General features: G+C 40.8%; 1 protein-coding gene across 4 annotated transcripts in view; it reads left to right on the forward strand.

Annotated features, from left to right (window-relative positions):
- Positions 1 to 27,913, forward strand: part of Mtus2 (microtubule associated scaffold protein 2) — a 665,483-nt gene that overhangs the window by 601,529 nt on the left and 36,041 nt on the right. For all 4 annotated transcript variants that reach the window (XM_033759933.1, XM_010623851.2, XM_033759934.1 and 1 more), the window contains one exon: positions 3,831 to 3,897. In XM_033759933.1, the coding sequence (XP_033615824.1) occupies positions 3,831 to 3,897 (67 nt within the window). The remainder of the gene's footprint in view (positions 1 to 3,830; positions 3,898 to 27,913) is intronic.

Consider the following 27,913-nt stretch of genomic DNA (forward strand, 5'->3'; position numbering starts at 1 on the left):
GTTGATTCTTTGTAGTATTTCCTGTGGGATCTGGGTTTTGTTCATGAAGTCTTTGCCTTCTCCTATTTTCTTAAGTGTTCTACCTACTCTCTTTTCCAGCAGCTTTAGTGTTTCCATTTTAATATTTAGATCTTTAATTCATTTCAGTTTTAGATTAATGCATGCTGAAAAATATGTGTCTAGTTTTAATCTTCAGCATATGGAAAGCCAGTTTTTCTAGCACCATTTATTAAATAGGCTATCTTTTTCCAGTGAAGGTGTTTGGATTTTTTGGCAAAGATAAAGTGGATGAGTATGCCTGCAGTTATTTCTGCATCTTCTAATCTGTTTCACTGATCTTCTTTTACCAGTACCATGCTATTTTTTTTATCATAATAGCTTTGTAGTGTAATTTCAAGTCAGAGATTATGATATCCCCCTGCCTTGCCTTTGTTGCCCAGAATTGCTTGTGTTATTCTAGGTCTTTTCTGGTTCCAAATAAATTTTAGGATGTTTTTTTCTAATTCTGTGAGGTATGCTGTTGGAATTTTAATTGGTATTGCATTAAATCTGCATAACAATTTTGGAAGATGTCCATTTTTACTATGTTGGTTCTTCCTATTCAAGAACAGAGGATGTCTTTCCATTTTCTGATACCCTCTTTGATCTCCTTTTTCAGAGTACAGTAGTTTTCAATGTAAAGGTCTTACTTCTTTTGTTAGATTGATTCTTAGGTATTTCATTTCTTTGGATGCTACTGTGAAATATATTGTTTCCTTAATTTCTTTGTCAGTGAGTTTGTTCTTCGTGTAAAGAATGGCTGATGATTTTGTGTGTTGACTTTGTATCTAGCTATGCTATTGAATTTGGTTATCAAATCTAGAGGTCTTTTGGTGGAGTTTTTGGGACTTGAGGTCCTTTTAGAAGGCATCTTGGGTGTTCCCACAATCTCAGGGTGTCACAAGATCAAGACCATCATTGACTTCTGTTGTGCCATGAGAGATGAGAGATAGCATTTTGGCCAGGAGTAGCAAATGGAAGTTTCCTTGAAGGTCACCTCCTGTCTTAGGAGCCCTGGTTCTGCAGTCATTGCTGTTGACTCATCCCATTATAGGGTAGCACTACGTCATACTGATTTGGCTGGCAGGAAACAAAAAGGAACTTTACTTGATGCAGAGAATTTATAAATAAGAAGGGTTGATATCATTTCAAAAGAAGCACTTAAGGAAGAAGGGTTGTCACCAAATTGCATAGGCTGGCTGTCCTTGGCAAGCTAGCACGGAGCTGTGGAAGCATCTTCAGCTGGAATGTGTTCTGGGGCCATCAGAATGGCCCTTCCAGGGCTTTCAGAGAAAAGTAAACAGATAACACTATCTAAAATTTCCAACTGTGAAGACTGTATTGAAAAGGGTCCAATCACTGGAAGTATATTTGTAAGCATTCAACTTACAAATCAAGACCCAGGGTAATTTAGGGAGAACAGGCTGTGAGGCAGAGTGAGCACAGCCAGGAAATTTACCAGGGAGCCAGAGTTAGTACAGGGCTGACTCTACCTTTCTTCCAGCCAGATGTGAAAAGCTGCATGGTAAGAAGTGCTCAATCCAGCCTAAGGAACGGTACAATTTGGATCTTGAGTTTACGTCTATCTAAACTGAAGAGGGGAGATTCTTGGTGTGTTAGTGTGTGATGAAGAATGTAGGTACTAGGTTATAACTGCCATCTTTACCATTTCCTGGAAGGTTGTGCAGGGACTGGTTACTTTACCATAAAGCTCCAGTTTCCTCCCCAGTAAAGGGAAATAAAACCCAGAAACTATGATAGCCCTGTACAGTGGGCTTGGCATTGAGGTAGCATTATTTAATCATAAGGAAAACATATTCCTGAGTGTAATTGCTAACCCTGAACTCTAGGGGAGAGCTTCACAAATGAGGCTTCAGCAAATTTGGTGTCTGGTGAGAGCTCACTCTCTCAATGCCAGTGCCTTCTTGCTGTGTCCTCTCATATTGAAGGGGCTAGGCTATTTTCTGGGGCTTCTTTTATAAGGCCACTCATCCCATTCATGAAGGCCTACCTTCATGACCTGGTCACCCCAAAGGCCCACTTCCTCATAGCTGCACCTTTATGAGTGAGTTAAGATTACAACATATGAATTTGGGGGGATACAAACATCCAGACCATTGTAAGGCCCATTGTCCCTCAAAGGATAGATCTGTTGCTCCTTTTTTTTTTTTCTTCAGAGAATCATTAGCTAATACTTGTTGGAAACCATGACTACAATAGCTCTGTTTATTATGAAAATTGAGTTTTATTTTTGGAATTACTGATATTATGACATTGCTGAGCATAGACCTTTTGGATAACCTGAGACTCAACCTGGAACCCAAAATAACACCCTTGTTACCTGAGTCTAATTGAGCCAGTCCCAGAAACTAGAGTGTGAGTGCTACCTGTAGTTCTTTGACCACAGGTGCATCTAGGATGCTGAAACTAAAGCCAAAGATGGTCAATAAAGAACATTGTATTATTCTGTTTCCCCTAACAGTAATGACATACCTGAGATAATTAACTTATAAACAGAAAAGGTTTATTTTGGCTCATAGTTTTGGAAGTTCTAATCTAAGATCAGGTGGACCCACTGCTTTGGAACAAAGGTGGGTATGCCAGATGACAAAGATGGGGAATAACCCGAAGAGTGAACTTCTCACTTCATGGCTGGGAAGCAAAAGGAAGGAGGGAGATGCTGGAGTTCCACAGTCCCCTTGGAAAATATGCCTCCAATAACCTAAGGACTTCCCAGTAGGTCCCTCCTTTTCAAGAATCCACAGCACCTCCTAAGAGCACCACCTTGGGAATCAAGCCTTTAACACACAGACCTTTTGGGGACATTAAATGTGCCTACTATAATAAACATTCGCAAGGCTCTGATGGTATCTGTGCTAGGGTTATCATCTACATTTGAGCCAAATATTCTGTCTCTCAAAATTTGTTTGCCTTGCTTTGGGAGTATATTTTATTGAATAATAGAGACTTTCTTTGAAAGGCTAATATCTGTGACTTACTGTTGTTAGTATTTCATCATTATTAGTAGTATTATTTAGTAATAAAATCATAATAAACTATTTATGGTATCTTAATAAACTGTTGAGTTTTTGTAACTCAGGTCACAAATTCAGCACATCTTCCATTTCATTTTTTTAATGTCACAGAATATATTTGATTTGAAAACACCTTAGACATATTAAGTGACAAATTAAATACTTTGCTCTAAGTAATTCTTCAGATATACAGTTTCCTCTTCTCCTTTCTATGGATGGCATAGTAGAAGAAAATAACTTGGAAGCCTTAACTGCTGTGGTTGGTCTTGTTACAAAAATAAAAGTTTCATGTTAGAGGTTCAGCTCTGATCTTTGCTATTCATTAAGTAGCTAACCAGGTATGGACAAAAGGGTAAGTTTAAGGGGAAAGTGGTAAAACAACCTTTGTCCCTCAGAGAAAAGTAACATGTTCAAAAAGTGGAAAGAAAGTGTATAGTAATATGAGATAATACATTGATGTGTAGGACACCTATATGCAAAGAATTATTGTAGGATGATCTACAACAGTGTGATACGCTCATAGAGAAAAGCACAGCTATGGGTATTTTTAATGTTATTTTGCAAAGTTTGACATTTGAATGAATACAAATGAGTGAGTCAGACTTGGCTTGTTTTTATATGCTTATATGAGAAAAATTATCTCCTTCAGGGCTAGACTTATAAATATTTGCTTAATATGATTCATTTATTAAACATATGAAAGTACTTTTCTAGCATAAAACTAGGGGACTCTTGGTATCCGTTTTGTTTTTTCAGAATGAAAGTGCCCTTGTGAAAGAAAAAGAGCTGTCAATCGAACTTGCAAACATCAGGGATGAAGTTGGTAAGTAGGGCATTGAAAATGAGGACCATAAAAAATGTATTTTCCTGATTCCATGGATGTGTAACAAAAGCAATTATGTCTTCTGCAATAAGCCAGAGAAAACCTGCCTGGATGCATGAAGTGTCTCACTCTGCACAATGGTGGGCTGCTGGAACCTTGTAGGGAGCTGTAATTTGTATGTGTCTGTTGACCTAAAGACAGCATCACAACAACAACTAGCAGCAGGACTAATGAGGCCGTGACTCTGGTATTCGCAGATGGCGACACATACATCAATCTGTGTTGCTGGCTGTGACAAGTGCCCCCCACATCTAGGCACCTCTGATAACATATGGTGCTGTCTGTAAGATGCAGATGTTGTGTGGCTTCTTGCCACTGTATGTTCCCTGCCATGAAATACTCTATGAACCAAAGTATAACTGGTTGACTCAGAAATACGAGGGTTCATGTTGAAATGCCTCAACCTGCAAACCATGGCATGGTGTAGTTCAGTCAGAGCCAGAAGAGACCTTACCAATAAAAGGAGGAACCTGATCTGGGGATGTGCTAGGAAGACAGGCTTTTTCTAGATCAAGGATTGGGTATTGGCCATATTCTCAGTCCCACTTTGTTACTCTATTTCTTTAGGAATCAATTAGCAAAAGTAAAATAAACATGACCTCTTCCCATTGGTCTGCTATTCTTCTCTTTTCCAGTGAGTTTCTTCTCCCTCCAGTGTGGGCGTGGGAACATCCCACTTATACACATATGGCCTCATCCATGAATGAAAGAATGTGAGCTATCCTGGCCATCTTTGGCAGGTAGCCCCTGATATATTTGAACATAGGCTAACCTTCCCCAGGGACCACAGGCCCTTGGCTGTGCAGGACAGGGTACATGAATTTCAAACTCAGCTTTCCCCTGCTTTTCTATTCTCTTCAAAAATGTTTTTCTATCCCCTGTTAGTTTTGCGACTTCTTTGGCCATTGAAATAGGTCAGCAATGGCCACTTCCCAGCTCTGAGCAAAGCAGGCCTCTGTGGAAGGCAGTAGTAACAGTGCTCCATGCCAGCCACACCTGTGTGTGACCCAGAGCTGCCCCTGGCCACCCACTCAGAAGTAGCCAGGAGTAACTGCATGTTGGTTTTTCTGAGTGAGGCCAGGCAGTATGGGGGGAAAGTGCCCGAGAAGCAGAGATCGTGACAGCAGTGCTAACCCTGGATGGAAGAGTACCACTAGGGAGGGAGAGGTGGTGGCCGCCCTGATCCCATGGACTCCCTTCTGGAAAAGCCTTGTCCTTTCTTCTTGTTGTTGTTTTCATGGATATTGAATCTCATTTCTTGAAGCCACCATCACCCCCTCCAACCTGCTTTTTATTGATATCGTCCTCCGCAGGCACTGTCAGTCACAGCCTTCTGGTGACTTCGTTGCCAAGGCTGCCACATGTGCAATCCCTGTGTGGCTCCCCCATTCACCACATCCTACTTAGACTTGAATTGAGAGTGACCCTGATTTTTTTCATGAAGGGAAGCCCCTGGAGCACTTGCTGAGGGCGAACTTACTTTGAATATTTTTTGTTCTTCTACAAAGAGGTATCACCATCCATTCAGTGATGGAGCTACTGTTCTTCATATGACTGGGCTGTTTATCTTGTATATGTGCATAATATGCACACACACACACACACACACACACACACACACACACACACACGCCTCCTTGTAGGTGATTTCCCTGATCTCTCTAAGAAAACATTCCTCCCAGCTGAGCACAGTGGTACATACCTATTATAATCTCAGTCACTCTGAGGCAGGAGGATCACAAATTCTAGGCCACCCTGGGAAAATTAGTGAGACCTTGTCTCAGAATAAATACAGAGAGGATTGGGGGTTTATCTCAATGGGGAAATACTTGCATAGCATGCATGAGGCACTTGGTTCAATCCTCAATACTGCTGAAACGAAAAGAACATTTCTCCAATTGATACAGACCAGCATATTAAAAGGAGCTTCTCATTCCTTAACTTTTTTTCAACTTTTTTTTTCATTCCTTAACTTTTTAACTGCAAAGCCCCCTTCCCTAGCCTTACTCATCTCAGTCCCTGCACTCAGTAATGTGATTCTAGGCCTCTCCTTCCCAGTGAATGGGTGAAAAGAACAAGTCTGACTTTCGCTGATCTTCAGGTCAATTCCGGTCTCAGTGGCAAGATTTTAGCATGAAGATAGATGAGTTTTCAGAGATACAGGGAGTGAAAATTGCTGCTGAAAGAGTATAACCTTATCCCATATAAATGACACCTCCTTCCATCTTCTCTCGTTTGAGCAACACATGTTGGTCATAACTTAGAGAGTTGCGTTAATAGATGTTTCTCCAGAGTTTTCACTTGGGGCTGTCAAGATAGTACCCCAGAAATGCTATAAGCTAGTCTGTGTGTGTGTTTCTCCATAAAAGGATGAGTTTCTAAGTAATTTCAAGATATGGTGGTTCCCAGTATGAACAAGCTACATTGGTTGACCTTTCTGTCTCTCAGGAAAATGGAAAGCCAATTAAAAAAAATAAAAAGCTGATAACACACCCAGTAAAGGTAACTCTTGTAACTGCTAGGTGTAACACATTGAATATAAAGATAGAGGACAGAATTCTCTTGAGGATGAATTCTCCCCCAGAGAGACTTCTGCACTCCCATGGGCAAGTTTTGCCTTTTTTTTTGTTTTTGGTACTGGGGATTGAACTCAGGTCCTTGCACTTGTGAGGCAGGAGGCAGAACCACTGAGCTAAATCCCCGGCCCTTTCTCATTCAGGAAGTTCTTTATCAGAATTTTGGTACCAGGGATCGAACTTGGGATGTTGCCCTTGTGAGGCAGGTGGCAGCACCACTGAGCTAAATCCCCAGCCCCCATGGGCAGGTTTTGAATCTGTATCTGACACAGTCCAGTGTGCCAAGTCCAATGCCACTGCCTTTCTGCACTTTCCTGAAACTTCTAAATGCAGCAGGCACTACTCAAGGATTGCATTGAGTTTTTGCTTAAGTCTCATGATTTCTGCATTAGTCCTAAAAATGGAACCAGAATTCATTTGCCTGAGGAGGAAAGCTACCAGAGGCAGGGCAGAAGGCCCTGGTGACACCACACCAGGGCCATGCATCCCAGTGCTCATTCCGAGGAGACTTCAGTAGCAAATTCCCAGTTCACTCTCAAGATTGCTTTGTGAGAGAAGACAGAGGGGAACAAGGGAACCAACTGTCAACGATAGCACCTATAGATTCTGCAGTCTTGACTCACAGTGTATCCTCTTGAAGAAGAGAATGAAGATTATAGACCTTAGTTTTGAATGGTGCTGAGGGAAATAATGTCAGTCCTATCCCTTTATGTACAGTCCTATCCTTATTTACATCCCTTATCAGCTGAGTCCAGTGAGAGTCATGGAGGTGAGGGCTGTGGGAGAGGCTGGGCAGAAGAAATGAACTTCCTAAAGGTTGTGAATTCAAACATGGGAGAAAGAAAGAAGCTTCCAAAAGTCCCAACAGTTCAGGTATATTTATTGCAGATTCCAGAAGAGGATTGGCCTGTTCCCCAAATCTAAAACTTGTTGCTTAAACTTTTTCATATCCCATTAAACTGCTACTCTAAATTCTACCAACATATGGTAATAAATATTCATCAGTTGTCCACAGCTTGAAGGGAATAAATTCAGTCACAGACATTTAGCATCTGGTCAACATCAGCTTTACAAGTGGTCCTCAGCTCTGATGAGAGCATATTAGTCACCTAGACAAAAGAATCAAAATAAAGACTTACTCAGAGCAACGGAATACTGTATCTGAGGATAAGCTCTAGGCATTTTTTAAATTCCCAGTCGTTTATTAAATACAATGCAGTTTGAGACTCAGCAAACACGTTGAAGGAAGGACTTTTTATTTGGGTCGGAACAAGAGGGGAGGGGCAATAGGTAATTCCAGATGGGCTGAGAGGATGGAGTCTTTTAGTTAGAGTTCTGAGCAGAGAAAGAAGCCAAGGAAGAGAGGCACAGGAAGGTTCAGAGGGGTACAGAAAAGGAACATGCGAAAAACAAATGCTACCTGTTGGAAATCACTTATTGTTCTGGCCTGGCTCCTGAAAAATGGGAAAGGACAGTCCTGTTTCTTTTCCCTCTTCCTTCTTTCTCCTTTGCCTGCAAGGGTAGGGGAATCAGTTCTTAAGTCAGATACCTTTGGAGCTTTCAGGATCTAACCATAGGAAGTAATGTATTTGTTGACAGGTCACACCTACAATACCTTCGTATTTGTGACTTTTCAGTGAGGTCACAATAGAATTTTTTAGAAGATGCATAGTTCACTCAAGAATTCCTGATAGTAGTTAAGTAAGAATTGCATACTAACTGATATACAAGAAAATTTCTAGAACATTCCCTGGTTAGTAATGGTTTCTCTCTCTCTTTTTTTTGTTTTCTGTGTGTGTGTGTGTGTGTGTGTGTGTGTGTGATGTTCTCTGATGCCAGATGTGAGAGAGGACTGTTTCATACTAACAACCAATTTTCCAACATCAAATTGGATGTCCAGCAATTCCATTCAATTCTGATTCTACCCAGAGCTGGCACAATCCCATACTTAAAGGCTTAAGACTATGCCACTTCAGACCCTAGTCCACCTGTAATTGTGACCAATGGGCTAAAGACTCTGGGGTTCCTACAAACCGCTTCAGGTTCTATACTTTACCAGAATGATAGGCAAGATGTGTAAGGGTGGGAGGGCATGGAGCTTCCATGCTCCCTGTGATGCTCCCAGCCTCTTGATATGTTTACCAGCCCAGAAGCTCTCTGAATCTTACTGCTCAAGGGTTTTTAGAACCCTATCCTCTCCTTGGAGGTCAGTGGTGCAGCTAAAATTTCCATCCCTATAGTCACTAGGTAGGTGTTGCTAGTGACCAGCCTAATCTGAGGCTATCTAGGGACCCCACCTTTAAGCATAAATTCAGCTGTAATAGAAGGAGCCTAATAATCACAAAAGTTGCCCCATCACTCAGGAAATTCCAAGGGTTTTAGAAGATTGTGTCAGAAACAAGGACAAAGATCAATATATTATTATACCAACCTACACGAGGTACTACAGTTATGGGGAATGTTTCATTTAACAGTGTCTCACCACCTTGTATGTAGCAGGCATGGAGGTCCTACCATTTTAGAGCTGATCTGGATCTTACAGACTAGTCCCTAGCCATTGCATTTTGGAGACTGGTAAACAGACTTGTTCAAAGATCTTGGGTAAAATGGCAAAGAGCGCCAAGAAGAAACCCTAGTTTTCCTTAGTCTCAGTCCATTCATTCATTGCCAGATATTTCTTTAACACCTTCTCTGTGCCAGACAGAGACCAAGCAAGATCCCTATGGATGGTAGAGTAAGCAAAACCCTGTACTGGGGCTCTCTTTTGAGTGGGGCAGAAATGTGATCACACTGTTGCCCTCATAAGTTCCATGCCCAAGCATGGAGCTACTGCCACTAAAAAGAAGGGGTATTTTCTTTTTCTAATTTGCACAAAGCATAGCAGTGAGCTAGCTTGACCTAGTGCTTATTAATGATTCTATGCTGAATAAGACTAAGATGAAATCCATGTGAAGTTTACAACCCAAGGCTCCTTGAAGGAGGTGTAGCTAAGATAGGCCTTGTATGCCGATAAAGATGTAGGCAGGGAATAAAAGCTGACACCTGTAGCCTACATTGAATGCATTCTGAACCAATGGATGCCATAGTCATTTCCATGCATTACCCATTCTACACACCAAAGGAAAGACTATATACTGTTTGTTTTCCTCTCTCTTTCCTTGTGTCAAACAGGGTTTTCACACATGTCATTTCAGTTATAATGCTAATAAGCTAGAATAAACTACTCACCTCATTTGGAATTTGACTTTTTTGGGGGGGCTACTATGCAGTAACAAGTATGTTTACAAAGTACAGTAAAACCTTGGTTTAAGAGCATAGTTTATTCCAGATACATGCATGTAATCCAAAGCACTTGTATCCCAAAGCGTATTTCCATAAAAAATAATGGAAACTCAGATTCCACAACCCAAAAATATTTATACAAAAATGAGTACAGTATGGCAATATAGTGCAGAATAAAAAGAAAATAGAAAATAGAAAGAAAAAGAATCAAATTAATCTACGCTTACCTTTGAAAACCTTTGTGGCTGGTTGAGGAGAGAGGAGAGTCATTGTGTAGGATGACTTTCACATCACTAACAGAATCACCACTGTCTATTGGCTCAGTGGAATCTTTTTTTTTTTCATGCGACTTTAACAAAGAACCTACCCAGTGACACTAGCTTTTGACTCCTTTGGAAGATTTTTGCAGAAATGTGATACTGTGTTGTGATTTTTTTTTTTTTTTTTTTTTTTTTTTGGTACTGGGGATCGAACTCAGGTCTTTGTTCTTGTGAGGCAGATGGCAGAACCACTGAGACAAATCTCTGGCCCTGCACTGTCTTTAAACAGATGAATTGCTCACACTGCTACAGCCTTATTGGAATGGTGCTTTTCTACAAAATTTTACAGTTTCCCAAATTTTATACATTTCTCTAATCTCATTTTAGGGATTCTTCTGCCTTTTTCTCCTCCACCTTTGCAGATGAGATCTCCTCCATAATCCCTTGCTGTTGGGAGACGATCACCCACAATCCCACAGTGAGCAAGATCAAGAAAGGCTGAGAGAGGGAGAGAAGAATCATTGGCTTAGTTGTAATCATGTGACGTTTGGCATCACATACTACTGGTATGGCAAGACATTGATAGTTTATCAAGTTAAAATTTATTAGAAATGTTTGCCCATTTTGCAGAACACTCACAGAACAAGTTACTCAAAATTCAAGGTTTTATTGTACTTTTTTCTCTTGTGTTATTTTCTTGGGAATATATTTTCAAAGGCACGGACCGATAATCCTAATAGATTCAGATTTATTCTAAGGTCATATATATATGAAATGTCCTTGATATTTTTCTGTGAATGCAGATAAATGGTTATAGTGGATTTAATCTCAGGCTTGCTAGGATTCATTATAAACAGGAAATTAAATCTGTTTCTGACACACATATCACTCTCATAAACAAACTTCTGAGAAGAGGTGTATAAAACTCTATTCTGTATCAGGGTGTGGCTTGGGATGGAGATTTTTATGGCTAGGAGTAGAGTGTTATGGACCCAGTGGTAGAATTTGCCAGTATCTTATTATATTTTACTGTATTTCCTCATGGCCAGGGCTTCTTGGTGTCAAAAATAAAGTCAGATGAAGTTAGAATTTTAAGAGTTGATTCTGTGATTCAGAAGACAGTTCATGAACTGTGAGGCCTCAAGCTGAAAACTGGCACCAAGTCTGTGTTCCTGTACTTTATAGAGCACACAGGATGGGCTGTCATGGGTTCTTCTTTAAGTCAGATAGAGTATAGTTCAAGCTGCTGTGCTTATAGGTGCTTGATTTAATTTTATCCAGTCATGCTGATAAGGATATTAACATTTGACTTTATTTTCTTTTCTTCTTTTTTGTATTGGGGATTAAATCCAGGGTCTTCTCACTGACCTACATCTGTGGCCTTTTAAAAAATATTTATTTTAAGATAGCATTTCACTAGATCACTAAATTTCCAATTTGGGCTTAACTTGCAACCCTCCTGCCTCAGCCTCCAAAAATTTTGGGATCAGAAGCTTACACCACCATGCCTGGCTAACATTTGACTTTTTAAAATCACATTTGAAACTTTTCTAGAAAATGTAATTTTGGTAAAAGATCTTTGATGGATTTAAAGATGAACTTCCCTAGAAGGGATTAGTGTATTTCCACTGAGGAGCTTATGCCTCCAGTTTTCTTTGCTGCCATCAATCAAGAAGCTGTCTATGCTGAGAGCATGACATAGTCCTGCCTTACTAGAAAATCTCATCATTAAAAATCATTGTGGAACTCAGCACAGCGGCAGCTCCAGTATTCCCAGCTACAGGAGAGGTTGAGGCGGGGGGAGCACTTGAGCCCAAGAATTTAAGACCATCCTGGGCAAAATGACAAGGTCCTGCCAAAACAAAACAAAACAATATGAATTAGAGCAACTCCACTATGCAGAAATTCGTGCACTAAGGGCCGGGGATTTAGCTCAGCGGTTCAGTGGCCCTGCCTCGCAAGCGCAAGGACCCAAGTTCGATCCCCAGTACCAAAAAAAAACAAAAAAAAGAAAGTCATGCACTGTACAGCTGTTACAAAGGGAGGGAGCCCTCTGCCTGGCTCTCCCCATTGACCCCAGCGCTCTGCCACCCAGACGGGAGCTGGGACTCTGAATGGGGTATGAAGTGGCTCTTATCTCTCACATTGTCAGTCAGTCAGGTGCCCTCCTCTGGCCCCATTTCCTGCAACTGTTCCCAGGCCCACTGTCCCTTGGACAGAGCTTCTGATTCTGCTTCCTGTCAGCCTCCTCTCAGCAAGGCACGTTAAGGCCTCCCTTCTCACTCTTCCCACCCAAGCTTTTATCTTTCTGTTGGATTCAGACTTAATATCAACTTTGCTTTTTATCTCTACTGAACACTTTTAAAATAGTAAAAATGAAATGTAATTTTAAGACAGAAAGCAAATACAGAAATTGGCTCTAGGACCCCTGAGGATACCAACATCCTGTGGATCTTGAAGTCCCTTATATAAAATACACAGTATTTGCATAAACCTATGCAAAGATTCCCACAGGCTTTAAATCATCTCCCTGTTACTCATAATGCCTAAGATAAATGCTATGGAAATAACTTATACTGTATTGTTTAGGGAATAATGACAAGAAAAAAGTCGAATGGTCAAATCAGAAGCAGTATTTTCAGTCTGCATTTGGTTGAATCTAGAAATGCTGAAGCCACAAACACAGAGGGTGGACTTATTTAACAAAGTTCTTGTTCTAACATAGTTTCTCAGGTATTGTACAGAAATAAAAATGATTAAATCTACATTTGGACTAATGTCAGCTTATTAAAATATAGCAAAAGATACATTTGAATGTTTTCTATAATATAAAATAAAGATGCTAAAAATTTAGAGAACTTTGATACAAAAGTACATCAGAAATCTTAAGTTCGTGTCAATAGCACTAATTGTTTATTATGTTCTATGTTACTAGCTAGCCTTAATTTTAGTTTTTTTCTTATTTTATAACTAGCAACTCACACATATATTTACCAATAGTAGAGTATTTGTGAGATGAGGTTTTACATTTTACAGTTAAACATAAAATTTCTTTTCTGTTTTATGATCATAGTCCGTTATATTTACATAGGCCTGAGTACTGCTTATTAAGCTTTGCCACATGAAACGTTTTATTTATTCAAACAACTCAATAAAATTAGTGTTGATATCTTGGTTTTACAGATAAGGAAATTGAGGTCCCAAGAGATCAAGTGATTTCTTGGTAGTATACAGCTAGTAGGGACCGAGTTGGTTCTTAAACTTCTTCTAAATACAGTGTATAGTTATTGTGATGTCCCTACTTCTACCACTAAGTTTTTCCCCAAGGTTTTAATTTGATGAATCAAAATATCAGATGAGTAAAATAAAACAGCTTTTTCCCTTTCTAGTTCTATATGACTTTCACCTAAAACCATAATAGGCGCTAGTATGAATCTATCCAAACATGGATAGAATATAATTACATAACACAGTATATGATATTAATTGGTCCTAGATTATGCCCGTTAAAATTGGGTTACATGCAAATACCCAAATCCCCAAATGGTGGTAGCTTAATTAAGGTAGCTGCTTATCGCTCTCTTACACAGAGTCAGGAAGTGAGCACCTAGGACAAGTATGGCTCTGCTACTCATGCTCCCAGGGACTCACTCTTCTTACAGTTCACTGTCCTACAACCCCACAACAGTGGTCTTCCTCCTCAGGGCCCAGCGTGGCAGTTGGTGCTATGGGTATCATACCTATATGCTGTGGAGCAAGATAGAGGAAAGAATGAGCGGAGAGGTAGACAGAATGAGTCAGCTCTCTTAGGAGGAAGGTTTCCAGGAGCTGCATTTCATTTCTCATTGGCCAGAACTGACAAGGCAAACAGCCACAAAAGAGATTGAATAAAAATTAAAATACAACTTCAAAAATTGTGGGATGTAAAATTCTCTGGTCATCAGTATTGAATCTTGTCATTCAATTTTCCCATCAAAAGTGGGGGGGCACCTAAAATATACTAAGAACTTTCATAGGTTATCAGACAGTGAAGTAGGGAGTTTTATTTGAAAAGCATTTTGATACAGAAGATATAGTCTATGTCCAGACATGTTACTGTAGCAGTGTTGCTTCAAATATTATGATTTCCTTACAAGCTGGACCATCCAGTATGACTAGGTTTGGGAACCTCCCTGTCTTCTGTGAAAATGATATCATTGTAAGCTGCAGAAATTTAAACCAATGATGCCAACTGTAATGGTTAAATTTTATTCTAGTAAATGTAATTTTCCTGTCATTTTAGTTTCTCCCTCACACAGGTGCTTACCCATATACAGTAAAACTGCCAAGTCCCTTAAATGTATCAGAGATTAGATTTTGTTGCCATGGGGGAAAAAAACATTATCAGCCACAATTCCATAAAACTGCTAAATTCTAAGAGAATGATTTACTCTAGGTGACAGCAACACATTTTTTGATATTTTTAAAAAACATGTTACATCTATACGTGCTATATGCATAGCACATTCTAGTTCTTTTATGTGGAAATATTATTTGTGAACCTCTAAAATACTTAGTCTTTTATGATTAAAGATAGTTTTGCTTTTTATATATATTAATGTTAGTATCTTGAAGCCTACAGGTTTAGGGTTGGGGTGTAGCTCAGTGATAGAATGCATACTTACCATGCATGAGGTCCTGGGTTCAATCACACAAAAAAATGTCTTTGGGTTTAATCCTTAATGAATTTGCCTGACTTGAGTAGCTCAGACACCAAGGGCTGCCTCTAAATCAGCCTGGGAACAAGCAGCCTCTCAATTACAGAGCCAGCTGCCTCCGTGGATTTGGGGTTCCATAAATCTAATATATAAATAGCAGTGTATGATTTACCAAACCCTTTCTTATATAGTATTTCATCTGTCACTGACAATTACGAGAGATAGGAAAGTTAGATAAAGCACCACTATTTTAACTAACTGTAAATAAATTGTGGTTATAGAGAGTTGAAGCAAATCCCAAGATATACAGATATAAAAAGTAACCAAGCTGACTCCTTATCTTTTTCTACCATGACCATAGCAGGATACCATCTTGTTAGAAAATCTAAATGGTGTCTGAGAAAGTTAATAAATGGCCAAGAAAAAATACAACATATTACAAATTTAACCTGAAAGGTTCTGAAGAACATTTTGTAAAATATATGTCGCAAAATGTAGTCATGTACAAATGATGGAAACATAATCACCTTCCACTTGTAGGTACCCATGTGGATCCCTTCTTATTCCTATGTGTATTTTGCGCCCATGGTTCAGAGCTTAGCATGAGGAATGTCGACCATTCATTGCTTTATTCAAGTGGATAAACGTGGCTGAATCCAGAGTATGTGCTCTTTACTGTGAAGGGAAGAAAAGAGGTCTGTGACACAGGCTGTGGCCTCCAGGGACACCTGTACATTGGAGAGACAGACACGTAGGCATTTGTGCTCATCCTTCCATATGCAGACTCAACATCCACGTTCAATCCCCTGAGGATAAAAAATTGGGGGGAAAATTACACCTTTACTGAAAATCTACAGACGTTTGTCTTATCATGATTCCCCAAATAATATAGCATAACAATTATTGCCACAGCCTTTATGTTGTAATTAGGCATTATAGGGCAGCCAGAGATGACTTAAAGTCTGTGGAAGAACCTGCATAGATTCTATGCAGATACTACACAATTTATGTAAAGGACTTCAGTATTCTTAAATTTTGGTATTCTTGGAGATTTTGGAACCAATCCTTCATTAATACTGATGAACAAGTATAATCAAGATGCAAGCTGGGCATGGTGGTGCATGCCTCTAATCCCAGCACTCAGGAGGCTGAGGCAGGAGGATTGCTGTGAGTTCGAGACCAGCCTGGGCTACATAGTGAGTTCCAGGGCAGTCTCAACTACATAGTGAGACCCTGTCTCAAAAAATAAATAAAATAAAATAAAAAAGATCCAGTGTGGGCAAGTGATGGGGTCCAAGAGTTCAGAGGATGGTTTTTAATCCAGTCAGAGGTACAGAAAACACTTGAAAGGCAAAATAGCTGACCCTCAAGGAAGTGTAGGAGTCCGTGACAAATAACTGCTCCATGTACTTTATCTTTTACAAAGACAGTATTAATAACACCATTGACTTAACCTCTCTCTTAGTTACTTTCTTGTTACTGCGATGAAATACCTGACACTCACAACTTGAAGAAGGAAAGGTTTATTTTGGTTCACAGTTCATAGAGGTGTTAGACCCACAGCAAAGAAGAAAACAAAGAAGAAACAAAGAAACAAAGAAGAAACAGTCAGTGGAAAGCAAAGCCAAGATCAGGGAAGAGGAGGAATATACCCATCCAGGCCACATGCAAAGTTACTCTCGACTTCCTACCAGGCTTCACCTCCTAATAGCTCATTCATCTATAAACTCATCATTAGATTAATCCAGTGATGAATATCACACACCTGTGATCCAGCCACCTCCCAAAAACTCCACCTATAAGCACATGAGGCTTTGGGAGACATTTTAGATAGAAACCATAACAACCTCTCTATGGGAAAACAGATTAAATAGGGAAGACAGTTACATTTTCCATATGGCTGTCCCTAAGTAAGAGCAGTAGGGCAAATGAGTGTGTGTTTATGAAACTCCTTAAATTGCTTTCATAAAAGGCAGAGCCAGTATTTAGACTCAAATGATTTTCTCTTCACAGATTTTTTTGATAGTTGTCTATTCTTCTTATGCCTACTGCCATTGTGAAATTCACTTCCAAAGAACCACAGATACCACCAGGGCAATATTCAGATGTTCAAGAGTACTGTCTATTTGATTTGTTAATTTAAGCAAAATAATGTATAATTGTAGTACGTACCTATACAATATTCATGTCTCTTTTTTATTTTTAAAAAATGCAGTTTTTCAGCCAAATATCTAGACTTTGAGAAGTTAGTTCTATTGAAGAAAACAATAACTAGATAAATTCTTCTTTGCAAGTAACATGAAAGACTTACTCAAGTTCTGTAGTGATAAATCTGATCAAGATTTTACAGCTCTTGGGACTGGGATATAGCTCAGTGGTAGATTGCTTGCCTAGGTGTAGCCCCTGGGCTCAATCCCTGGCACCTGGGCTGTGGGGAGTGGGAAATCTCCAGGTTTCTTAACATTTTTTTTTCTTTTCTTTTCTTTTTCTTTTTTGGTTCCTGATGAAGAATATGGTCAAAGTTTAGCCATCAGTGATAGTTCCAGATGGGGCATCATCCTAAGAGACCAGGCTGGCAGCTAAGTGTGGGCATTTACCTTGCCAGACTCACTGTGGTCCTGCTTTTTAAATTTGCTTTGTTACTACTGCCAAGAATGGCTCTGGCTTTCATAGAATCACCCTTTAACTAAATTGAATGGAGCCTGATGTAGAAAACCAATAAACCAACTTTATTTTTATTTTTTTATTTTTTGGTACCGAGGATTGAACTCGGGTCCTTGAGCTTGCAACACAGGCAGCAGAACCACTGAGCTAAATCCCCAGCCCCCAATTTTTAATATGAAATGAAAAATATATCTCCTTATATGCATGTCTATCTAGAAAGCCAAAATTATCATTAGCAGCTTCTCAGTGAGCCAAGGTCAATTGTATGTTATAAATGCTAATAGCACCTCACTGAGGTGTCCTTGGGCATCCATCTGCATAACACTTTTTTTTCCTCTAGGCCCTCAATTCATAATCAGGAATCCCCACGGGAGGAGACAGAAGCCTATTAGAATTACCTTGAAGCTCTTAGCAATTCTCCAAGCAGTGGACAGTAGACACTGCAGATCTGTGATCCCTGAGCAAAGAGAGATACACTGAGTCCCCTGTTAGTCCCAGCTTTCTGTTTTGGCCTGCTTTCCAGGCCTGGCCAATGGAGGGTTCTCCTGGAAGTGGCCACCATGTCACTAGACTGAAATAGAGTTAGGGTGATAGACATGACTAGAAAGTATGGAGCAAGCACTGGAGAGTACTAAGCTGAGGAAAGGAGAGCCCAGAAATCACTAGTTTCCAAATGTTCTTAGAAGGATAAGCTGCACTTATGCCAAGAGACCTACAGAGGATGCTGCTGCCACTAAGTACCAGAAGTGTGGTGCTAGAAGACACCAGAGCCCCAGCCCTGACACTGGGGATAGATCTCACTGAGTACCCTGAGCAATCAGTCTGATCCATGCAGACTTCAGGAAGGCCAGTCCTTAGGAGGAAGGACCAAGACCTAGAATAAGAGTATCTCTAGGACTAAAAATAGATTGGACTATATCTGCCTAAAAAGAATGAAAACAAGTTTGACAAGCTGAGTTCAGGAATTTAACTATCCTGCAGAACAAGCATTCCCTTTCATGGTGCTGGAACTTTACTTTTTTGCACACAAAAAATAAAAAATTGAAGCATCATGATAACAAAATCTTTCAGCACTTTCTATCATTCATGGAATATAGAATACAAGCTTTCAGCAAGGCATACAGGACCTTCTTTCTGCTCTCCCAAGTGTAACTCCTTGTGTTAGTCAGCCTGGTGTCACTGTGACAAAATACCTGAGATAAATCAACTTAAGGGATAAGATGTATTTTGGCTAATGATTTTAGAGGTTTTAGTTCCTTGTTACTTGATCTGTTGCTGTGAGCCTGGAGTAAGGCCATATATCATAGAGGCAGCCATGGTGTAGCAAACCCTCTCCTCTCCTGGCCACCCAGAAATGGAGAGAAAGGGACTGGGCCTCCATATCCCCATCAAGGACACACTCCCAGTTACTTAAATTCCCTATACTAGGTCCTAGCTCCTAGAGGTTCCACCTTACAGTAGCCTCATGGGTTGCCAACCAAACCTTCAATATATGGCCTTTGGGGGCCATTAGTATCCATGCTTTAGGATTCCTGCTGCACTCCATCCACATCCCTCTTCAGGTTCTGCCAACTTGCTACTCTCCTTGACTTGTTCTCTCCCTATCACTCCTTCAACCCCCCCAGGCTTCCTGGAAGACTCAAGCCTGCCACCCCCCCGCCACCCCGCCTGAGCCATTCCTTCAAGGAGGAGTTCCTACTGCACAGCTTCTCTCTATCTGCTTGCATAGTACACTAGAGTAGCATTTGTCACACTGCTGTCACTATTCACGTATCTACTCATTTTCCTTCCTACCACTAGGCCAGGACCCTTCAAGGAAAGGCCTGTGTTTAATAGTGAAGGTTAGTTTCCTAAATATTCTATGTGGAGGATTTTATATTATAGGGATTTAAGAACATGTGGGGAAATTATTTGGAAAGACCAAGCTTACAGAAAAACTCTTAAAAATATCTTTTGTGTTCACCAAAATAAAATAATGCATTAGATTAAATGAAAAAATATATATGTGACATTCTACCGATTTGCATTAATTCCTATTTCTGTTGCTTTTGACAAATGCCCTAGGATCTCCTTGCCTATGAGTTTCACCAGATGCTTGCAGGCTATGTGTATATTACTCACAAATGAAACGAAGAAAATTTTTTAAATAATCCAACCCTCATAGGCTCATACTTGGGATAGATTCATTCAACCAAAGACAGATTAACAAGAATAAAATAGGAAATTTATTGAGGTGTGAAGTACACACATCACATAGGAGAAAAGTAACTCAAAGCAGTGGCATAGAGTCTGGTTTATGTAAGTCTTCAACAAAGAACAATAAATTTCAGAGAAGTAACAAGATGAAAAGCAGTCCAATAGCAGGAAAAGTGTAGAAAGGAAAATATATGACAGATGAATCAATAGCTCCAGATTCCACTCCTGCAGCACCTTCTCTGCCCAAAAAAGATCATGAAGGAAAATTTACATCCTCTCTCTTAAAAAGAGGGAGAGAATGGTAGAAAGATCTTGATCTTATAAATTTCTATCATGCTTCAAACAGATAAGAGAGAGAGAGAGAGCTCTCTAGCCTCTTGATTAGTTTAACAATTCTACATATTTTAGATAGAAATATTTTGGTTTTCTTCATAATCAAAGCTGCCATTTATTGAGTGTCTGCGGAATGTCAAGGTATCAACAAGTGATTTCTTATGCTCACAGTAATCCTTCACATTAAGTCATAATTCTGTTTTATGGATGAGACTATTGAGGCTCAGAAAAACAAACAAGTGACTTCCCCAAATCTAAAAGTTGTTGAACTGAGGATTATCAGTCTCCAAAACTAGGCCTGTATTTCCTATAAGCACGCTGCCTCTCATGCCTGCTCAGAGTTTGTGTTTTGTAATGTTTTGGTCTTGGCTTCTCTGTTCTCAGGTTAATGATTCGCAATACCATGGTTAGATGTGTTGGTCCCTCCATACTGCCAGAGACACAGTCCTAAAAGTCAGAGGCATTGGCAACTCATTCTTCTTTAAGCTCCTTCCTCCTAACAATCTGGTCATTTGATGATTAAGTCAAAGTCCTTTTTTTCAGTTGAATCTTCCCACCAAAGATCTAATGCAAATTCTTCTATTCCTTCTTGTTCCTTCTATTCTCTCTCCCATTTCTAAACCTTGTTTATTCATCCTAAATTACTACCAGAAGCAATGAGTTCTTAGATGACATGGAGTTATAAAGTGTCACTAGAGTCCTCAACCAGGTGCATAATAGGGGTGGGGTGGAATGTTTGACTCTGCAAGTCCCAGGAGACCAGGTCCAACTACCTACCTCATAACCAAATGGAAAAGTGTTGGTAAAGTAGAAAAGAGATGTATTCAATATAGCAATACTGGGAAGGACCAGGGGGACCAGGCATGCTCACCCTCGTCTTCGAAAGCTAGTAAGTGCTTTGACATTTTGTAGGGAAAGAGTGAAGGAAGGCAGGGGCAAGAAGCATGCATAGCCAAGCAGTCTTAATCCATCTGTGGTCTGGTTGATGATTATTTCACTGCAATTTTAAGTCAAAAGCCCTGACTATAGTGATTCCACCAAACCAACCTTGGCCATGAATCCCGCAGTGGCAATCAAGAAGAGTAGTGAAAGGGCAGGAAAGGAGCTGTTATCATATGGGCACACTTGGAAAGTTAGATAAAGAGGTTTCGGATCTGTCTTTGAGGGGTTGAAAGAAACAGTTGGGAATTTACAGAAAAGAGGAACAAAGACAAGGGTTGGGAGTTTACAAAGCTGGGAGGTTTTCATCATTGGAGGAATAGGAAATCCTGGTCAAACTTTATTTCAGGACCAGTTCTTCAAGGTTGCTCTGGAGAAGTCCTTATGGTTTGAGGGGGGCAATCTGGTTCCTGGGAGATGATTGCTTCTGTTTGGGGAACAGCCTCAGTTTCACTCATGGTGTGATTTTATCATAGGGTAGTCTGTCGTGGAGGGTCTGGAATCCAAAGTGAGTGAAGGTTTAGGGCAATGACTGGAGACTTCTCACACTGCACCAGAGCATCTGGAAAAGAATTGTGTGAAAACTGAGAATTGACTGGCCCTGAAAATACCTTAGTGACTCTTACCTTGCTGCCCTCAGTCTGAAAGGGGGATAAGATAGGTCAGATAGATGTAGGGCTAATAAACTTTGTATATCACTCATTTTTAGACAGACACTCTTTAAGTGATTGAGTAGGGATCTTACCCAAAGTTTTAAGATGATAAAAGAAATGGGTGTAAAATGAAGGTGGGGATGCCAAGCTTCATCCCACTTTTAGTTACCCATCGGGCAACCATGAGTCCAGCCTCTAAATTTCCATTGCAATTTATTAAGGTCAGCCAGGAGAAGCCTTGTCGGAAACAAGAAATATGCCACTGCCTGGGGTTAGTTTTTATTTCTTTTGCAGGATGTTTAATCTGTCATACCATGATCCCACAATCCAAGGTGACTAAAGGAGAGTGACTCAGAAAAAGAGCAAGTCAGAAAGGCAAGATGGTGTTAGGACAAGACTGAGTCCCCCTTTAGGTTTTATGGCAGTGACTGGAGATGTCTCGGCTGACATTTCGATGGGCTGGAAGAGGCCATGTGAAAGCTGCCAGTTGGCAGTCCTTTGGTCTATGGATTCTAATATCACGGTAAATCTTGAAAATAACTTAGCTACTCTTATCTTGGTATCTTCCCCCTTGAAAGGGAAGGATTACCAGTTTAGATGAACATTCCTTAAATTATTAACATGTCTATGTACAGGGTTGAGCAGGAATCTAACCTGAAGTGAAAGGTAGTAAAGGAGATAGTTATAAAATAAAAGCAGAGAACTATTAGTTACTCATTTGATATCCAGTGAGTAAGAGTGAAGAGTTGGTGCTTTTTAGCAGCTGGAGTCCTCAGGATGTGGTTGGAATTATTAAAACTTGAAACCCCAACTAAGGTACTTCATAGAGCTGAATTTTTAGACCATAAACAAGGAGGCACTGATCTCCTGGTGTTCCTATCGTGGAGCTTGGAAGAGGTATCCCTGGGGTTGACATTTAGATCCAAGAGAGGGAGCCAGGTCTCTGGTGAGGAAACTGCAGAAGGGATTTACATGTGGCAAAAATTGCGAGTGCAAAAGCTCTGAGGCAAAAATGTGCCTTCTGCAGTGGTCCTCAGCCTTTAGATTGGAATCACCTGGAGGACTTAGAAAGCTGCAGCTGGCCAGGCCTCTGCTCCCAGAGTTTTTGATTCAGTAGTAAGTTGGGAGGGGATTTATACAATATGTTTTCCAGTGCTGAAGATGCAGGTAGTCTGCAGACCCTATTTTGAGACACACGTTTAAAGGCAGTCATGAAACCACAAAGAGGCAAGGACAGCTGGCACTGAGTGAACAAAGGGAGAGCGCTGAGGGACAGGGCGGGGAGGCATCAGGGCCCAGGGACAGCAGAACCTTGTGAGCAATGTGATGGCTTGGCCTTGGCTGTGAGTAAGGTGAAGGCTCTGAGAAGAGCAGCTGCACACTGACCTTCAGTCTGCACTGCTTCCTCAGAAGCTGAATTGAGAGTAAATGGTCCAGGGGAAAGGACTGGAGCAGTGAGGACAGCTCAGGGCTGCTGCATTGACCCGAGGAGAGGTGGTGGTAGCTACACTGAAGTGGTGATAGTAAACACTGAGACATGGACAGACTCCATGCCACACCGAGGAAGCAGATCTTGCGTTGCCTCTTGCAGCAGTTTGAAAAGCAAATAGAAGATAAGAAATTGGAGGCAGGGACTTGTATTTGTTTTGGGAGCTCAGCTATGAACAGGAAGAGAAACAAAGAGTAAATAGCTGGAGGACATCATGAAGGAAGGCTGTATTTTTTTGTGGTTTTCTTGCTTGCCAAATAGGAGAGACTCCACCATTTGTAGATAGACTAGTGAGCAAAGATCCTAGTGAGAGAGAAATAGTAGGAAACAGGGCTGGAAGGAGCTGAGAAGGTGCAGCGGATGCAATGGGGTCACCAGCAATGTCCTCATTCTGACTCCCTGGACCTGGGAGTATGTTACTGCTCATAGTAAAGGGACTACACAGGTGTGACTAAGTCAAGGATCTTGATAAGGGGAGATTAGTATTTGTGCCCAGTGGAATCAATAAGGGCCTTTATGAGAAGGACACTCAGAGATAGATAGAAAAGGATGCGTAACCATAGAAGCTGAAGTTAGGGATTTGGAGATGATATGCTATTGACCCTGAAGGTGGAAGCATGAACCGTGAGCTACAGAGTATAGGTGGCCTTTACAGGCTGGAAAAGGCCGGGATGGACTGTCCCATAAAGTCTCCAAACATAACCTTGATTTCAGTCTGCTGAGACCCATTTGGGACTTCTGACCTTCAGAATTGTGAAATAATACATTTCAGTTGTCAGAAGCCAATGAGATTGTGGTAATTTGCTCTAGCAGCCACCGAGAAGGAGTATGCATACAAGAGTACAAAGAAACAGGCATCTCCACAGAATGCCACCTGGAGCAAAATATACCCTCTCAGGGAGGTAATTTTTATTTTAAAGTTTGAAACAAGAACAGAGAGCTTTGTGCGTGCTGCCTTCTGTTTTTTCAATGAAAGAGGGAGGTATCCAGGCCCCGCCCATCTTCAGGAAGAGGAAATCAGTACAGAGCTGGATTACTTGCCCAGGGTCACAGGTGCTAAGTGGAACCTGACTTGAACCCAGGTGGCCTGACCACAAAGCCCAGCTCTGGACCACTTCACTGCCTGTTTCTGAGCAGAGAAAAAGAATCTTCTAAGGGGTAGATGTTGGCTTGTGGAGTGGCCACATTAGAGTTGCTCTCAGGCCAATGGAGGGCATGCCAATGGCTACAGTTGTGAAGTACTGTGATGGCTGTAGCTGCTAGCTCTGGATGGGACCTGAAGTCCAGGTGCAGAACAGCACATTCTGGTGAATGCCGCAGTGCCTGTGAGGGGGTGGGAAGAGGTTGGAGAGGATGGCTGTGAGCAAGTCCCAGTCAGTTGCTGCCAGCCATGGGACAGAGAAAAAGCAAGCCTAGTAAGCACACAGGTAGGTGGGTCAGAGTGACAATGATGGTAGACACTTGTAATCAATGATAGGACATTGTATTAGTGCTTTTTCTAATGCTATAACAACATCTGAGACTGAATACTTTATAAAGAAATAGGATTTAGTTCACAGTTTTGGAGGCTGAAAGTCCAAGTCCATCAATTTGGCCTTTGGTGAGGACCTCATAGTAGATGACTCCGCGGTGGTTGGAGTGCCTGCCAAAGAGATCATGTGGTAAAACAGGAAGCCACAAAGAAAGCTGAAATAGCCATTCTTGCCTTATAACAACCTATCTTGAGGAGAACTAACCAGCTCCTCCCGATCAGCATCAATTTCTCCTGGCCCCAATGAGTTCATTGTCTCCCATGAAACTCCACCTCCTAAAGCTTCCACCACCACAACACCACCATGCTGCTGGTAACTAAGTTTCCAGCATTCAAGCTTTTATGCAACACAATGAAACCATATCCAAACCAGAGGAGATCTCAGGCTCCACAACCTGATTGAGTGTATGCACTTTATCAAGATCCTCTGATCATCTGTGTAAAAGTTTAACAAGCACTATCTTTTCTTGCAGCAAATTCTCGGACTTTACCTCCAGTCTATCTAATCAGAAACCCGGGCTGAAGGGCCTAGCAGGCTGTGTTTCAACAAGCCCTACTTACTCATGATTCTGATGAATGCTCAAGTTTGACAACCACTAGTGAGGGATAGAATAAGGAAGAAGTAATGGGCATGAACTTGAGATATGCATAGATTTGTGTTAGCTTGTTTCTATTGCTCAGCTCCCCCTTCTGGAAGATGGAAAAATGAAGTCCAAATTATCCGTACCTCATAGAGTTTTTATGAAGTTCAACCACAGAGTATGCAGCATGCAGTGGGCACTTAGTACTCATTATCCATAGTGTTATCAACAGTGAATCCCTCGGAGGCCAGCATGGTGCTGACTGTGAGTTATCCCATGTAAATTCACAGTAGCCTACGAAGTTAGTTCTAGTGTAAATTCCATATTACAGATGAGGAAACTGAGGCTTAGAGAGAATAAACAATGAGCTAAAGCCCATGCCCTTATCACTGCACCTGGCTCAGCAACCCAATGAGAGAAATGCCAGTTGAAGGTGTTCCTGCTGATACATTCATACCTGGTGGTCATGTAGGCTAGTCTTAAATTCTTTGTCTTTCATGCTATTATTCTGGAGACTCCAGATTAAACAGTCTGCATGTTATCAGGCAGCCAGGACTCCCAGAGAAACCATGAAGGTGCACAGTTCCCATGAAAGCAGTGAGGGGCTCTTCTATGCTACATGCATCCCAGAGGGAGATAGTTCCCAGTGCAGTGAGGAGATAAACCCTTCAGCCAGAACAGTCAACCTTCTAAAGGTAGGAGCCCTGGTATCCTACAATGGGTATGGCTCTTCCACCCTGTTATCCTAGACATGCCAGCTGCCTGAGAGGAAGAGGCCTCCATCAGTTTTCTCAACTGAACGAAGACTTTTGACTATAGGAAGTGATTTCCTGCTTTATTTCAAGTTGGCACATACTTATGGAAAAGTGTCATGGGCCTGGCGTTGTGCTAAATGATGGGGATCTCTAAAGGGAGCCAGCCCAGCCAAAATCTAGCCAGGGCATTGAATGGACACTTCTGTTACTCACTATTGTTAGTATTAGGCAGACTCTTAGTAACCTGAACTATTAGCTTATAAGCAGACACACTCTTGGGCTCTGGTTAACTCTCTAAACATCTTGCTTCTTCCATACCTGTGCCTACAGGGTGGAAACCATTGTAGGTGGTCTGCTTTGTTCCTTGTGTTTGGAAGTAATGGGGAGAGCCTAGGATGAGTTGATGGGAAAACTCAGGCTTTTTTTCAGTTTAAAGCATGAAAAACTAAAAGAGTAAACCCATAATCACCAAATAAAAGCAATCATAGGACTGGGCAAACCAGAGAGGTATCTCCTAATCCCTGAGGAAAACACAGGCTATCCAGGATATGGTGCTCATTGCACTGCATGGCCTGGAAAAAGGAGTGAAAAAATACAAGCCTGTTACCATCAAATGCATTCAAATTCATTATCCACCAGCCCACTCTGCCTCCCTACCCAGCTAGGAGCAAGGAAAGGGAATGAAGCCACCCAGACTGGAATTAAATATTGAGCTTAGCAACCTGTTATGGAATGGGGTTCCTGCAAACTGTGAAGCTTATTCAACACCTGGACATAGAAGTTCAGTTTCTAGAACTTGGCAGGGTAAAACTATACAGCGAAGAGGGATCTGTAATGGAAACTTCTGCCTCTGTCTAAATATTTTTCATTAATTTATTAAAAGCACTTTCTAAAGGAGATGTTCAAAGTAGAGATGATGGTCCTTGGATACTTCATGTAACTAATATGTACTTGAGATAAAATTAAAAGGGTCATCTTTTGATGCCACTTTAGACAGAAAAAAAATTGGAAGTAGTAAATCCTCAGTCAGCACAACCACATGGAGTCGTTATCTGCCCTTTCCAAAGCCCTGGCCTCAGGACAGCCCATAGGTAGTGCATTATGTGTGGGTGCCATAGAGATGCTCTGAAAGCTCTAAAAGCCTGAAATAACCAGTAAGAAAGGAAGGGACAGGCTCCCTTGCAAAACCATCCCCTGAAAGCTATTTCCTATTATGGGCAGTGATGTTATTAGCTCTCATTTGAATGCCATTATTTTTCTTTTCAAAAACTTATGACCACCTTCTTAGATCCATTTCCTCTTTCCTCCTTTGCCCTACAAATTACTTGGTAATTTTCTCTTCTTAGACTGAGAAAGTAACTGAAACATTGCAATTAGATTCTCACACAAGATCTGTCAATACCCATTTGTGGAAATGCTCATTCTCTATTTTAATAAAGAAAACATAAAATGGCATAAAATTCTTATGACTATAAAAGAACTTTTAAATTAGTTGGGATTTATATATCATTTCTTTGTTTCTCTTCCCAAATGTAAAGCAGAAGGACAGTATTATTATTGTTCAGAGGGGCAGTACTGAGATACAGAAACCCTGGATCTAAGCCAGTGTCACTGAGACAAGTCCTTTTAACTCTCAAAGTCTCCATTTTCTCTTCTATAAATTCAGAGAAAAAACTCCTGCTTCAGCCCACTTTGTAATTTGCTGTGAAGGTGAATCAAATTGATATTGTGCCTTACAGCACCTTTTGTTGGGAGAGGTGCCAGGAATCAAGTCTGGGGCTCTGCACATGCTAGACAAGCACTCTACCACTGTGCCACATTCCAGACCCTTAATGAACTTTTAAAACTGTTCAAACACATGCAAATGCCAAACATTGATATTTCTACCAATTTATCAGGTCCCTGGGGACATAACTGATTCTGCAATAACACATTTTTCTTATAATAGCTATAATAGCTATTATATAATATAATATAACATTATAATATATAATATATTA

Source organism: Fukomys damarensis, unplaced genomic scaffold (assembly GCF_012274545.1).
Source record: "Fukomys damarensis isolate Sample0158 unplaced genomic scaffold, DMR_v1.0_HiC HiC_scaffold_38, whole genome shotgun sequence".
NCBI classification, from domain to species: Eukaryota; Metazoa; Chordata; class Mammalia; order Rodentia; family Bathyergidae; genus Fukomys; species Fukomys damarensis.